Source organism: Cupressus sempervirens, chromosome 9, assembly GCF_028749045.1.
Source record: "Cupressus sempervirens isolate cs-2001-9-10 chromosome 9, ASM2874904v1, whole genome shotgun sequence".
In the NCBI taxonomy this organism is placed as follows: domain Eukaryota; kingdom Viridiplantae; phylum Streptophyta; class Pinopsida; order Cupressales; family Cupressaceae; genus Cupressus; species Cupressus sempervirens.
In genome coordinates this window covers 314948011-314964492 of record NC_143126.1, presented here as the reverse complement: position 1 = coordinate 314964492, position 16482 = coordinate 314948011, and the positions used below count along the sequence as shown (strand labels likewise).

The 16482-nt window shown below is 35.4% G+C and overlaps 1 protein-coding gene across 2 annotated transcripts; it reads left to right on the top strand.

Annotated features, from left to right (window-relative positions):
- Positions 1-13172: 13172 nt before the first annotated feature.
- Positions 13173-16043, top strand: LOC149538643 (uncharacterized). Of its 2 annotated transcripts, none has more exons than XM_089799955.1 (2): positions 13173-13361; positions 13460-16043. In XM_089799955.1, the coding sequence occupies exon 2, from the start codon at positions 14172-14174 to the stop codon at positions 15696-15698; it is 1527 nt and encodes a 508-aa protein (XP_089656081.1). In that variant the 5' UTR covers positions 13173-13361; positions 13460-14171; the 3' UTR covers positions 15699-16043. The 2 variants fall into 2 exon arrangements, with proteins under 2 accessions (XP_089656081.1, XP_089656080.1); XM_089799954.1 differs by having other exon boundaries at positions 13450-16043.
- The last annotated feature ends 439 nt before the right edge of the window (positions 16044-16482 follow it).

Below are 16482 nucleotides of genomic sequence, written 5' to 3'. Positions count from 1 at the left end.
TGATTAAATTAAATTAGCCAAAATGCTGAGAAGGCAGCTAATAGTCTAGATGACCATTTTTAGGTGATTACAATGGTTTCCTAAGGGATTTATTATGCACTTGATTTTAGTGTGATGGTTTCCTAAGGGATTCATTTTGCACTAATTCTAGCTTGGGCTACTTGATGCCAATCGACTCACCCTCCATCAAGTCCCTACATTGTATCCTTTGAGTGTCTAACCAAGACCTATTGTACTTTCATTAGCTCATGATCATGGTTGTAGTACTTACTACTATTTGTTGTGAGTATTAGCCATGGACATTTTCTTTATGTTTGTTTGTGGTTGGATCATTATCTCCATCAGCATGACAGGAGTGGATGTATGGGTTCTACATGGTTGGGAAGCATAGCTACCTATACCAATTTTGGGGACCGGTGTACATAGATGGTCTATTATTCGAGTTTGATCATTGTTGGATGTTTTCACTTAGTACTTTGAGTTCTAGAGCATGCTTTCTTGTGATTTATGCTTTCATTGATATGCTTGGATCTCATGTTGATGTTAGTTTATTTGACACATTTCCTTATTATTATGTTTAGCATATGATTAGATGATGTTATTTACTTAGTTGGAGTATCTATTGCTTTAGATTAGCATGTTAGATTTCATGTTCTTATGATGTTATTTCACATTAGTAGTGATGTCCTCATAAGACAACTCTAACTATCTAGTTGGCAGTTTGGGATGTTACACGCGAGGGATGGCTAGGACCTTCAAGGTCTCATGATGTTATTATGGTTGGGAGGAACCACACATTTAATTTGTTAGGTTGGTTCTCTATGATGTTATTTTCAGTACATTTCCTTTACTGCTATGTTTTAGATGGTTAGATGTTGTTTTTATCTTATAGTTATGTTTTCAAGTGTTTATGCCTTGATTTGTGGATCTAGTACTCCTCAGTGCGGAGGATTTTTTTTCCCTATCTTCTCTTTTGGTGTTTGTTCTTGTTTGCTGATGCAAGTCCTCATGTGAGATTGTACACTCCATAGAGTGAGACTTGGTGTTTCCTTGTAGGGTTCATTGCACTTTCTCACACGGTTCTTTGTACTTCCTTGCATGAGTCTTGACACCAGATTTGTGAGTTTGGTGGTTGGGCTAAGCATTCCTTCATGGGAGAGGGTAGTTTCTCACGTGGTTTGGTGCACTTGTGCGAGACTAGAGACTAGTCCACTTCCTTGTGTGATAGATAGGGGGCATCTAGGCTTGATCGAGGAAAGTTGAAAGTTGGTTATAAACACCTTGTTAGATTTCACACCTTTCTAAGTTGACATATATTTAATTCATTATACTTAAGATATATTTTAATAAATGCAATGATTCATTTGAGATAGGTTTCAGACCTCTCAAAGTTAAGATAAAGAATCTAGAAAATTTTAGGGCTTCAAGATTTTAGACAGCCAAATTTCAGGATTTTGCATTTATCTTTCAGCATAGTGTTTAGTAGATGAGTGGTTGTAACTTCGAACCCTCATCCTATGTGTGGTCATTGTTGGCTCTATTTTTAATTTTTTGATTATGCTATGGTTAGTTGGAAATGGACTTGTATGTTTAACCATGCTAGGAACTTGTTCTTTAGTTTGGGTTTTAAAAGAGTATCTTGTGTGCAATTGTTAGTATTGTATTCCCTCTTTGAATTTGTAGATATTATCTAGAGTTCATTTGGGAATTCTCATGGTTTGTTTTATCTTTGGTGCTTGGGGATCTTTGGGGGTGTTTGTAAGACTTCCACTGGTGTAAGTGAACATGTGATCTTAGTTGTGTTCCTTATTCTTATTACTTGTTTTAGATGTTTCACTCTTGCACTAGGTTACTTCATGTTGTTGTTAAGAAACTTATCTTTAAAAAAATTATTCTATGCATGTTTTATCCTTTTTCCAAAAATCTCTAGGTGGGGCACTACATCTGGTATAAGAGCCCATGTTCAAACATTGGGATCTTTGCATATATGTTTCCCACATGGTTGATGTTGCATTGTGTGAGTGCAAGTGTCTTGGTGAGAGCTCATGATTTCTTGTTGCTTGGTTTACTACTTGGGACAATCTTGATTATCTAGTAGATGTGACTCAAGTAAGCTAATGGAAGGAAGTGATTTTTCCTTGTTTTGTAGACAAAATTGATGTGCCTTAGCATGGTTGGTTTCCTGTGTAACCCTCTTAGATGGGGCCATTGATTAGTGTCCATGTGTTGGCTTTAAGTGCCTCTTTTGTTTATCCTTGTGGAGTAAGGTTTATTGTATTCCTTATGTTTTCTCCTTTCGTAAGTGAATAAATGAAAGGTATTTGTAATTCATTGTTAACTCATTATAGTAATGAAATAGTTTCCTTTTGTTAAAATACATGAGTGTATATTGTAAATCTTTGAAAGAGAAATAGTTGTTGCATTAAGATTATTTGGGTTAATGATTTATGTCCCCAAATTTTTTATTTCGTAAGCTGGTGAAAACTTGTAGCAAAATTGATGGATATCTAAATGTTGCATTGCATGGAAAAGAATTAAGAAAATTGTAGTGATGCATATGCATGAGTTCATTGATGGTGTATTGTCTAATGTGTCTGAGTGTGTTCTCTAATGATGCTAGGAAGATGTATTCCTTAGTATTGTGTGGTGATTTATCCCTCTTGTGTGACTATTCTCAATCATCACTTGTAAAGTAATTTAATTGATGCCTTATTTTATTTGGTTGAAGGTACTTTCCTCATGTTGTTGGGCTAGCATTGGTTTTCAATATTTTATTTTCTTGGACTAGTCATTAGAATTTCTCTATCACTCTCTTTGTGGCTATTGACGTACTTGATTTATTGTTGAACTATGCACATTTTTGGGATTTACTATTGGCATTGATAATTCCCCCATTTGGGATTTTCATTATGTTTCTTGGTGACTATTTTGAATGCCTTTTACCATTGCCCAATTGTGTGTTGTGACTCTATCATGTCCATTTTAGACCACTGATAGTATGTTCTAGGGATAATATTGTGGAGAACATACTAGTGTGTTTGTTATAAATATAAAGTTCTTATGAAAATGTTGTTTGGTTCAATGTGGATAGACACAATATTTATATGAAAGAGAAAGAATGTTGATAAAAAAGTGTATCACTATTAAATGGTTATTTATTCTTGTTGCTAGTTGTTAAAATCTTGGTTTCAATTATTTTTAACTATGTGTAAGAGGGGTGATTTAACGTTGGCTATGTTAAATGAGAGTATGTGGCTTGAGTATATCCTTTTACTTGCTTATCTAGATGTATGGTGTGTATCAAAATTTCTTCTCTCTTGCGATTATGGACATTCTATTGTTGCATTCTTTGGCAACTGGGATTTTGAGAATTTATCTTGCCTTCTTGGTGTTGAGTTGTGTCTAGATGATGTTTTTGTGATCTATTGGATTATGTTTGGGCACTTGGGCTGCTTGGTTTCTATTCTTAGACTGTAGGCTTCTAGGAGTAAGCCCAGCCTTTGGGTGGGATGATGTAATGCCTCTCCCAATGGATTTCTATAAGTCATCCTGATGGATGCAACCCTAATGATATCTGATTATCTAGTATTTAGGCATATCTTGGATTTGGTTATATGTTGGATTTGATGCTATGGTGATTTACTTCATTCTTGCTTTGTTATTCTTTATGCAAATGTGAGTGATGTAAATGGATTATTTTAGTATAATTGAATAAATGGTTAAATTAGGTCATTTAATGTATTTATTGCTTCAACTATGTTATTATATGCAACTGCACTTTGATCATGTGTTTTAGTGTGCAAGATTTATATCCCTAGCAATGGCACATGGATTTAGTGATTTAGTTGTTCATATTTTACCAATGTCATCCATGTATGATCGACATATCTTATTTAAGTATTTTAATTAAACCTTCTGGTGATTTGATAAATCCGAACTCATTTGCATTATGTGATTAGACCTCTGAACATATCTGTGCATTTAGAAGATTGCATTATCATGGAATTATTAAGGATTTTGTCATTTTGGTTTTTGGGTTTTTGAGCTTTAATTTAATTTAATTTTAATTTTTGGTAGCTTTTCCATAGATGAACTCCAATTACTTGGAATAGCCTATTTTTGTTTGGGTCGATTTGGGGTTTAACTAGGTTGGCTGGATATTTTTCCTAATTGATTATTCACTTGAAAAGTGAATAAGTATCCAAAAAGGAATTTAATTCCTCACTTCTCACTTTTGAATTAGAAAGTTGGAGAGTAAAACCCAAAATCCTCTTCATGATGAATTAATGTTTTGTTCTCTGTGGGAGCTACAGGCACAAGATTGTCGCGAAATTGGTCTTGTTGGATCTAGCTCATGGAGATCTTGGATCATTGTGACTTTCGGCAGCTACCATAAGTTATTAATTTTATCATGTTGTTTTCCATTTTTGCCCCTTTTGGCTGTGAGGTAGGGCTCTCCAGTTTTAATGTTTCGGCTCCATTTCTATTTCTATTTTTGGTAGTTGTTTGTTAGGAGGCTAAGAACTAGTGTTCCCCTCCATTTCTGTACGCTAGCTCTACCCAGTTGGGAGGGTATGAGCATTTCCCTATTTTCTAGGATGAGGGTTTGGAGTTTTGCACTGTTATGCTAGCCATTTTTCAAATAGACTCCAAATCTAGATTTTATTTGATATTTGTGGCTTTTGTGCCCTAAGACCAAATGGGTTTTATTTTTGAAGTTTTCAAGTTTTGGGGTTTTTGCCTCAATTTGTGTGCCACCCAATTTTATTGGGTTTTCCTAGCACAACGTTGGTCATGGACCTAGATCATAACTTAGACCATTATTGCATCTTTATGTTTGCATTGGGATGCATTCCACATCTATACTCCTAGCATTATGTTTGATTGAGTGATTTTATACTTGGTGTTATTATTTTCTTTGGACTCTTGTTATTATTTTATGGACACTAGGATTCGTGTAGAATCCATACTCTCGAATTAAGGCCGACTAAGTGATTTAATGATGTATGGTTTTATTGTTCTTTAGGATTCGTGTAGAATCTGTACTACTAAGCTTGTATTTGGTTGAATGTTATTTCAATTGTGTTCTCATCTAGCCCTTGTTTTATGATCTTCGTGATGGTGGTGCAGAACTTTCGATTGTATTTTGGTGGAGTTATGTTCATTGGGGTTGGGTTGGGAACTTGCATTACCTATGGGTACTCATCATGTGATGAACATGGGTATGTAGGGTAGACAGTAGAGGGGCTTCTCTCACAACCTTGGTGACTATTTTCCTAGTTGGTGAGAAGAAGTTTTTAAATAAGTGATAACTAAATAAATTAATGGGTAATAAAACATAATTTAGAGAAATGAATGCTATACGATTTCTCTGAAGGTATGACGTGATGGTTTCTTGAGGGATTTGTTCCACATGGGTGTGATAGTTTCTTGACGGATCTGTTCTGCACCAGTGTGGTGGTTTCTTGAGGGATTCATTCCGTGCTTGATTTTAGTGTGATGGTTTCCTAAGGCATTCATTCTGCACTGATTCTAGCTTAGGGTAGTTGATGCCAAGTGACTCAAACTCCATCAAGTCCCTACATAGTATACATTGAGTGTCTGACTAGGACCTGTTGTACTTGCATTGTCTCATGATCATGGTTGTAGTCCTTACTACCATTTGGCATGAGTGTTAGCCATGGAAATTTGCTTTATGTGTGTTTGTGGTTGGATCATTATCTCCATCAATATGGCAGGAGTGGACCTATGAGTTCCATGTGCTTGGGAGGCATAGCTACCTATACTACTACTGGGGATCGATGTGTAGAAGATGATCTATTATTCCAGTGTGATCATTGTTGGATGTTTTCACTTGGTACTTTGAGTTCCAGAGTATGATTTCTTGTGACTTATGCTTTCATTGGAATGCTTGGATATCATGTTTAGGTGATGTTAGTTTATTTGGCACATTTCCTTATTATGATGTTTAGCATATGATTAGATGATGTTATTTACTTAGTTGGAGTATCTATTTATTTGGATTAGCATGTTAGATTTCATGTTCTAATGATGTTATTATGCTTTATTAGTGATGTCCTCATAGGACAACTTTGACTATCTAGTTGGCAGTTTGGGATGTTATGCGCAAGAGATGGCTAGGACCTTCGAGGTATCATGATGCTATTATGGTTGGGAGGAACCACAAATTTAATTTGTTATGTTCATTCTCTGCAATTTTTTTTTTAGTATGTTTCCTTTACTGCTATCTTTTAGATGGTTAGATGTTGTTTCCATCTTGTAGTTAATGTTTTTGAGTGTCTATGCCTCAATTTGTGGATCTGGTACTCCCCAGTGTGGAGGATTATTTTTCCCTATCTTCTCTTTTGGCATTTGTTCATGTTCTCTGATGCAAATCTTCACACAAGATTGAAGTCCATTCCACATGAGATTGTACACTCTACGAAGTGAGACTCTGCATTTCCTCATGGGGTTCATTGCACTTCCTCGCATGGTTCTTTGTACTTCCTTCTGCAAGCCTTGACACCAGTTCTATGAGTTTGGTGGTTGGGCTAGGTATTCCTTCGCACAAGAGGGTAGTTTTTTACATGGTTTGGTGTACTTCCTCGTGTGAGATTTGAGACTAATCCACTTCCTCACACAAGAAATAGGGGACATCTAGGCTTGGCTAAGGAAAGTTTGAAAGTTAGTTTTGGACACCTTGTTGGATTTCACACATTTCTAAGTTGATATATAAATATTCCTTATAATTAAGATATATTTTAATATATGTGACAATTCATTTGAGATAGGTTTCAGACCTCTTAGAGTTAAGATAAAGAATTTAGGAAATTTTAGGGCTTCAAGATTTCAAACTTAGCCAAATTTTAGGATTCTGCATTTATCTTCCAGCATGGTTTTTAGTAGATGAGTGGTTGTAACTTTGAGCCCTCATCCTGTGCATGGTCATTGTTCATCTCTATTTGTAATTCTTGATTATGCTATGGTTAGTTGGAAATGGACTTGTATATTTGACAATGCTAGGAACTTGTTATTTGGGTTTTAAAAGAGTATCTTGTTTGGGATTGTTAGTTTTGTATTCCCTCTTTGAATCCATAGATGTTATTTAGAGTTGATTTGGGTATTCTCATGGTTTGTGTTATCTTTGGTGCTTGGGGATCTTTGGAAATGTTTTTAAGACTTCCACTAGTGTAAGTGAACATGTGATCTTAGCCATATTCCCTATTCTTATTAATTGTTTTAGATGTTTCACTCTTGTACTAGGTTACTTCATGTTGTTGTTAAGAAACTTGTCTTTAAAAAAATTATTAACTACATTTTTTATCCTTGTTCCAAGGATCTTCAAGTGGGGCATTACATATAACCCCAAATATGATGAAAACTTAGGGTTTTAGAGTTCAAAATGTTGGGCCATTTGTCTAAGAGAAGGAATGTATGTGGCCATCTTTGAACATAAAAAGGTGTTGTTGTTACAAGGGATTGCCCCCAAAATGATTAAAGAATGAAACCAAACAAGTAGTGAAATATGGAATGAATGTCAAATATGTGGGTGTATCTATAATGAAAGTCAATGACTAGATTAAGGGCCAACTTCTCCTCTTGATCATCTAAAACTATCTTTGCTAAGAAAAGGGATAGAAAGATATGCACACAATTGAAACTTATATCTAAATGATGATGCAGCAAAATATGTATTCCCAAACTCCCTAACAACTTGATGATTCACAACAACTCTAAAAATTCTTATCCTTTTTAACAACTCAAATCCATAAACTAGATTGAATAAAGGTTAAGCTACAACACCTAAAAGGGGATGATAATATCCACAATTTGAATCAATGAAACTTTGATAACACAATATGCAAAACTTGAATAATGGTAGTAACATGCAATAAAATTGAATACCTAAATGAAACTAATCAGAGGGTTTTGCAAAAACCATAGAAATTAAGTTAAGTATGAAAACACAATATTAAAACACACCAAAAAAGAGAAGGATCAATTTGTGCCATATCAAAATCAAAGGAACATGTTGCTACTAGTCTAAAAGATCTACAAGTCACAATATAAAATGCACAATTTCACAATGGGGAAAAATAAAGAAGAAAGAAATGACTAAGAAATAACTTTGAAGCATTAATATTATAGGAAGGTTAGCCTAAAACAAAATGAAATATGAATTGCTCCTCGAAACTCTCAAAATAGAGCTCAAATCCATACAAATAAAAAACATATGCACAAAAATAGATAAATCTCTTGAAATCTTCATGATAATGGCCCCAAAACCCTCAAACTACACACACATACACACACACACACACACACACACAAAGAAACATACATAAGTATAATCAACTACTATATGATTGCCAAAAATAGCCTCTTAACTACTCATGGATTTCTTTTAAAAGAAAAACTTCCCTTGGGCTAAATGAGGACTCCAAATCTAAAAAATACCCTCCTTCAATGTAAATAAAACTCAAAAAAGGACTCCAATTTGTGCACTTTTTCCTCCTTTTGTATTTAAAAATAATAATTAACATAAAAAATATTGTAAATTATAAAACAATTGAGATATTAATATTTACAATATTATCTACAAGGTGGCTTTAGTCTTCAGAGTTGACATGGATGAGAATCCTCCTCCCTGGGAGAAAGTTTAGATGAAGGGGCTTGTCCCTAAGATTGATTTTTTTTTTTTTGGATTGCCCTTCAAAATAAAGCTCTTATCATTGATAACCTTCATAAAAGGGGTTTCTATGTTGTGAATAGATGTATCATATGTATGAATGTTGGTGAAGATATCAACTATCTTTTTATTCATTGCAACTTTAGTCAAGAAGTGTGGAATATTCTCCTTGGGTACTGGAACACTCACTAGGTGTAGCTTAAGACTTTGATGGATTGTTTTCAAAGCTAGAAGTATCTTGTCAGAATTCCTGAAGCTAGAATTCTTTGAATTTTTTCTCTTCCCCATCTTTATCCAGGTCATTGGAAAGAATGAAACAATAGGATTTTTAGAGATAAGGAATCTCCTTCATGGGTGGTTGGCCATAAAATCTTGAGGGTGATAACAAATTTTTTTTTGTCTTAGAATTATAATAAAAGAGACTTTAATATTTTTGATCCAATAAGTTGGTGAAAGATAAGGTTAGTAGAGAGGGAATTGTTTGGAAGTCCCCTCTGATGGGTTGGCTCAAAGCTAATTTTGATGGGTCTATTAAGGAGAACCTAGGGAGAGCGGGGTGTGGTGGAGCCCTAAGGGATCATAATGGTAGAGTGGTGGATGCTATTGTTGTTCCAATTGGTTCCTCTACAAGTCATAGAGTTGAGGTGTCAATGACTCTATTTGCGGTCAAAAAGGCTATGTAAATTGGTTATAGGAAGTTATGACTAGAAGGCGATTCTCTAAACATTATCAACATGTTGAATAATAATTACTTGGTGACATGGAATATAGAGGTGATTGTGAGAGAAATTTAAAAAAATATTAAAGAATTTTGATAAGGTTCATATTACCCATAATTATCAAGAAGCTAATAAGGTTGTTGATTGGATTGCCAACAAAGCTATTAGTAGCCAAAAGTTGATGTGGTTAGATGACCTCAACAATAATATTGATCTTAAGGTGCTTATTAATTATGATGTGAAAAATGTAGTGGAATGAAATATTTTGTAATAATTTGGAGTTAAGCTACGAGAACTTTGGCAATAAATTTGAGTATTATCAAAGTTCGAGGGAGTACTTCTTTATTATTACCCTCTTAAACAAGCACATATTTTGGGTGGTTTAAAAAGTTTTAATCCCTTCTTTCAAGTTGCCATTTTTCATCGTAGAGTTCATCTTGTTAGGTTGGTTTGCAAAATGGGTGGAGAGCCAAGGAAGCTAGAGCCTATGAGCTGGAAGCATTGGAATGAGAAGACTGCTATTTGGGACATCATAAAAAAGGGTAAGGTTATAGTTTACCTTGAAAAATTGCATGGTTTTAAATGTCATATCATTGAGGAGTTTTTTAGAAACTGGGCTGAGGAGAAAGTTACTATGCATGGGGTGATTGTTGCTTTAACGAAGGAGTTTATTGCTAAAATCACTGGGCTCCCCATGGTAGGGATTAAGTTTATAAAAGAAACAAAAATCTCAAATGTTTCCCTAAATAAATTACCAAAAAACCCAAAGAAGAAAATAAATTAGTGAAAGAAGGGGATTTCTATGATCTCGATCAGATAAAGGAGATATGACAAGATGCTTTATCTTGCATTAGGGAGTATTTCACTCTGGATGGGAGGTCTAAACATGTTCATAATTTTCATTTTATTTTTCTTAACCACTTTAGATATTAGGATGGGGTTTCCTTCCCTTTATATCTGAATTTTTCCTTGCTAAATGGTCTGAGCACTCATAGGAAAAAGGGGAGTAGGCCAGTTCTTCATGAAGGGCTTATTCTGCTCATTGTAGAATATTGTAGATAGAACTCTATGGGGACTTCTCTTTCTTCTAGGAAAAGGAAGAGGCAACTTGGGAAGGATTATCTGGAAACTTCTAGTTTGAAGAAAAACAAGGATGATAAGGTGAAGATAAAGATGCTCACTAGAAAGGGTATGGATATTGAGATGAGTAGTGCCTAAGAGGGGCAAGAGGGTAGAGCTAAGAATAAGAAGAACAAGGTGAACATGGAATCTAGAAGAGTTAAAGGTAGAATGAAGAAACCAAAACTTGAGGAGGTTTCTAAAGATGATAAGGAAACAACAATAACAGAGAATGATGAAGGTGAGGTGGAAACAAAAAGTGGGGATTATAGCTTGAACAATGAAGGTTACTCTAGCAGTCAGGATGATTCTATAGAGAGATTTTTTGGCTTAGGGAGTAATGTGGGTACTCCAAATTCTTAAGCGAAGGGACAAGCTAAGGCCCTGATTCAATCCACGAACACTAAGAAAGACACTTTGGTGAAGCAGAATTTGGCTATCATCGAGGATTTAAAGGAGATGAGTCACTTTGTGGAGACTAAAGGTGAGCATAACATTTGATGACGCTCACAATAATCTTAATCTCCCTGACTCTAATAAAGCTATTGAGGAGGAAGAGAATGAGAAGGTCAGCGAGAGGGTGATGTTCTCCATAAAGCTAAATTGAAAGTGAATATTACCCTCCATGTTGATTCTTGGTTGTATAATGAGATTATGGCTTTGAAGAAAAATGTTAGAGAGTTGCAAGGTAACCTTGACAATGAAAAATGAAAAGAATGGAGTTGGAAGGAAGAGTTGGGAATATCCCTAGCAAGCTCATGGCTTATGAAGCTAAATTAAGGCAACTGGTCAAAGACAATGGTCAACATATGGACATTGTGACTTCTAGTTTGTGTAGTGACCACATCGAGCATTGGAAAAAGAAGCAATGAGCTCCTTTTGTTGCCTAGATGATTGGTGGTCCTAGTAAGCAAACAAGGCAGAGTACAAAAAGGACTATTGAAGCTGCTCCCAGATCAAATGTGAAAGACTTTATTCAAGAAGCAACAAACATTGGAAAAGATATTTCCAAAGTAAAAAAGGAGTTGGTGTAGGGCGTTTCTATTCTTTTGTTGCTCTTGGTTGTTGGTAGTGGATTTTGGTTCTGGTTTTTACTGTCAATCTTGTATCAATTTTATTTCGTGTTCTGTAACTCTCTGCTTGTCCGTACTTAGGTTCCAAGTCCTTGTAAAAAGTGGTTGGACTTTTATTTCGATGATAGTTTTGATTTTAGTTTTTTTGTATGGGGTTTCAAGTCCCCTCAAAACCTATTTTTACCATAATCCAAACTTACTTACAATATTATCATGCAAAAATATATTCTATCATCCAATATGAGATTCATCCTTGAAAGTGCATGCTTATTTATCTCTATCCTTCTTTACATCATAAATTTTAATATTTATTATCTGATTATGTCATTATATAACAATTATTAATTACACTTTATATTCATACACAAAAGAAAGGGAATAATAACATCTAGATTGTAGATTAATATTTATAAAGTATTATATCCTATAAATATTAATATGAAATATTATAATTGTACATTGCTTTATAAATATCAATAGATAGTATAAATACTATTACACTCTAATGCATGAGATTTTTGCACAATCATAAGCTTTAAAAAAACATAAGGTAAATATATGCTTTCATTAGATTGACTATGGTTTTCAAACCCTAAAAAGAAGTAGAACTTCCATTTTACGTTTTGAGAACTTTATGGAAAGTGTTGTAGGTGATTTGAATAAAATTGGTAACATGTGGATTGGTAATTGAGTGAAAACCCTTTCATAATGCATTAGTGAGAAATGTGAGCAACTCCTATTCCTATCCATTTACAAGGAGGTGTTTTTCAATTTTATCATAGAACATTTTAAAATAGTTAATGAGTGTTTATTGAGAGGGTATTGGCCCTATTGATCTCATTTTAGTCTAAACTTTGAAAAGATTTTGACCCTTTTGTGCATTATGACTCTAGAACTCCTAGATTGTGCATTGTTAATGGGAAATTTTAGCTTTTAAGGAGGGACGCAGCTGTCCTCTTACAAAAATGTACAATTGATCAATTTTTAAAAGACCGAAAACATTATATATATTTTTTGAAAATTTGATCTTCATAGTTTGTAGTCGAAAACAACAAAAAATTTGGAAAGAAATCACCACTTTTTGTAAATCTGAAAAAAAAAAAAGAGTTTAGCTTTGTTTTATCTTTGCTACTTTTTTGGGTTGGAGATTACCCTGTTAAGGAGCTGGCTACAAGGATATTGATCCCTTTCCCTATTACTGTTGGGTGTATATGTGAAGTCCAATAATCATTCTTTTATTATGCACATTTTATTGTTGTTTCCTTCAAATTATTCGTCTCTTCATTTCCTTTGAGACTATAATATGTATTGAAGGTTCATTATTATTATTATGCATTGTATTCAAAGAGCTGAAGTTACAGCTGTGATGTAAAAGTTCATACATTTATATTAGTAGAGATCTTCCATGCAATGTGGACGTAGCCACAATTTATGATGAACAAAAATAAAACCGTGTGTTTACGTTTCCTATTTCTATTTTCCGTTTTATTCTTTCTAGTGTACACATTCAGCGGACTCCACAATTATCTCCACGTCTCATTTCAGTGGAAAACTACGTTAGTTCTTGAATGGTCTATGTTAAAGCTAAATTGAAGGCGGTCAAGTTACGTGCTTCCCAAACAAAGGAGGGGTGCGGTCCAGCCATTTGACATGAAGGCGATATTGTGGATGCCCACATTGATGCTTTTCAGCTTCCTCTGTAATTCTCATTGTGTCAAAACCATCGACCGGCACAACCCTCGGGTCCGTTTTACTTCAAATGTAATGTGCCTTAAGTAACTGTCATTTTCAAGTCGTGGCTCGATAAAGAGAAAGCACTAAATAATTGCTGTTATTGTTATGGTGCTAGTTTTTTCTAGGTTTAAAGGCTTCATTTGGTTCTGCCATTAAATGTTATTCGTTACTCCTGAAGCGGCGTTGGAGGTCGCGGTAACTACTCTGGAGCCCACACGACTCGGTCAGGATTTATTGGTACATATACGAATATCTAAATAGGATTTAGATTTGCATTTCCTGGATAGATGTTCATATGCATTGTGTAAATAGAAGGTGTGAGCAGTGTGTTCTTAATTTCAAAGGTTTAGGTTTCGTTTACTGTAATTTTTAATTTCCTCCCGCTCCCTGATTACTTATGTGATCGTTCCTCCATCAAACTTGTTTCGTCTGTGTACTTGTGTGCCTAGATTTGTGCAAAAACATAAGTGGGTTAATTATTTCTGTTGGATGAAAGTCTATTGGATTGGGGTTTCAATTTATGGGAAAATTTCCAAGCACAATAATTGGAAGTTATTTGGAGCTAAACTCCTGGAGAATTCTTTTCTGAAAAAGTTCATTGGGTTCTTCTCTTTGATTCACCTGGTTTGTTTGGCCTGCCTACGTATGCGTGCTCATTGATTTAAAGCCAAAGAGAAAAGCTACATTGCCTTTGGCGACCGTTTAAGTTAAATTCTGAGCCTGTAATTGTATTGCATGGTAGTGACCTTAATAAACTAGTGGTTGTGCAAGAAGGTTCAGGTATATAAAACCACCGAGGACTTCACCTGTAATTCCAGTCAAATAGTTTGGAAACAAATGATGAAGAGCCGAAGAATCCTTGTGGTGGAGTATGAAAGCTTCGATGTCTTGGCTTCCTCTAATACTAAAACCTTGAGTGACAAGGCCTTCTTGTCTGACAATCATAACCATTTTAATTTGGGTTTCTCTATCCCCCGTTTCAGTTCATTGGACAAGAGCAGAAATGACTCTTTACCGCCAGAAAGTTCTTATGGCTATCCTTATGATATCGGTGCACGGTTCAATCCATCCATGTCCATTGCCCTTCTTGTTCTCTTAGGAATCTTAGTTTTTATGGGTATTTTTTCAATCTATGTTCGTCATTGTACCTCAGATGAAGATGAAAGGGGTAATTCTAGGATGGGAGGTAGTGGGAGTGGGAGGATGAGAGCTTCTCAAGGACTTGATGAGAGTATAATAGAGACCTTTCCTCTTTTCAGATATTCTTCGGTTAAGGGTTTGAAGCAAGGAAAGCATGCACAAGAGTGTGCTGTTTGTTTGAGTGAATTCGAGGATGATGAAACCCTGAGATTGCTGCCAACATGTCGTCATGCATTTCATCCCGATTGCATTGATATGTGGTTGTATTCCCACACAACTTGTCCCCTGTGCCGATGCAGTCTTCTTCCAGAACCCCATGCTGCACTACAAGGGCCCGGATCTGATATGGAAGCTCTGCCTCAGCAAACAGGGGCACCATCACAGGAAACTGATCATATTGTGGTTGTTATTGGAGCAAGTAATGCGGGGCAAGATAGAGCAGACAATCAAGGGAGAGGAATAAATGAAGTGAATTCATTTGATGCAGGGTTATTTGCTTGTAGAACAATTGCGGGCCAAGCCAGAGTTTACAGTGAGTACAGCACATCTGCTACTAATTCCACCATTGTTGGAATAATGAGTTGCTTAAGGCCTCAAGAGAGACGTAGCCAGAATATTAGACGTTCACATTCAACAGGCCATTCATTGGTTAGCCTTGGAGGAAACCCTCAGCACCCATCTGAAGTCTACACGTCAATTGATGATCAACATGTTATGGATTTCACGGAAGCCATTAATCAATCATCCAAGAGGGGTTTGCACAGAAGTACCAGTTATGCAGCAATTTGTCATAAAGGGTCACCAGGCCTCTCACATCATCAGGCATCTGTGAATGACAGAGAGAAGCTTTGGACATGTCCTTCGTCAATTGAGGATGCACGGCCATGTTCGAATCCCCGTTTAAGTAGAGGTCAAGGATTTGCAACGCTTTCTGAGACTCATTTCGACCCAAGAATTAGTTCTGATAGATTGAATGTATCTCTTCATTCACCCATCTTGTTTAGAACTTTTTCAGAGGGCACAGCATCATATTTTCAGCGGCCAGAATTAGCTTCTACTACTCATGACAGTAATCTACAGGACGTCAAGGCTTTTGTGCAGTCTTTCAAGTGGCTGCGAGGAAGAGACAAGAACATGGCTTCAATTAGTGGCTCAGGAACTTCTAGGAGAACCTCCAGGAATGCAGAAGGAGGTGGGTTACTTGCGTACAGTTTTCTGTTGTGAGGTTAAAAACTTCATTCTAAAGTCGCAATTGTATGCCCGTTCGGAGTAAAAAATATAACCAGAGTTGAACGACACGCAACCTTATTTCATGTAGCTTCAGGATTGTACACATCGGAACTTCAATTGATATTCATAATTAGGGTTTCTTTTTCTGAACCAGAACAAGTCGTGTGAGCAGAAGAAGTAACATGACTGGATTTTCTGTGACATGACAATTTGTATAGATGAAAATTGTCTTATGTCTATGCACGTTCGGAAGTTTACTTTTCTGTAAAGCTTTGGCTAAACAAGCCCTTTTTAATCTTTCTAAACTGTGCAGTCCAATATATATGGACATTTTCAAAAGCTGTCCTTTTGCAGTGAAATTTGCCTGGTCATTTTCCATTTTTAACGGTGTTTCAAGTCCTCTGATATGTGCAAGTTGTTTTATGATATGGATGAAAAGGTGCTCTGGTTAAAATATGTACCAGAACACACGTGAATTATTGCAACACAATTTAGTCGTAGTTTGAAATTTGAAAGATAAACAAAGCATCCCATTTGAATCTTTTTTTCACATTTGAACACTTGGAAAGTTTACATACAAGGTAAAACTAAGTCTTTTCTGGATGCTAGTTAAGCAATATGAAATCTGAAATTGTGAGAAAAATATATATTTTTTAGAGTCTTATGAAAACTTAAAAATCGTGACTCACACTGATCTTTTGAATAAAGGTTGAAGGAAAAATAAAAAATTATAAATATTGATTGTTTTCTTAAAGTTAATGCCTCTTAAAAAAATGTA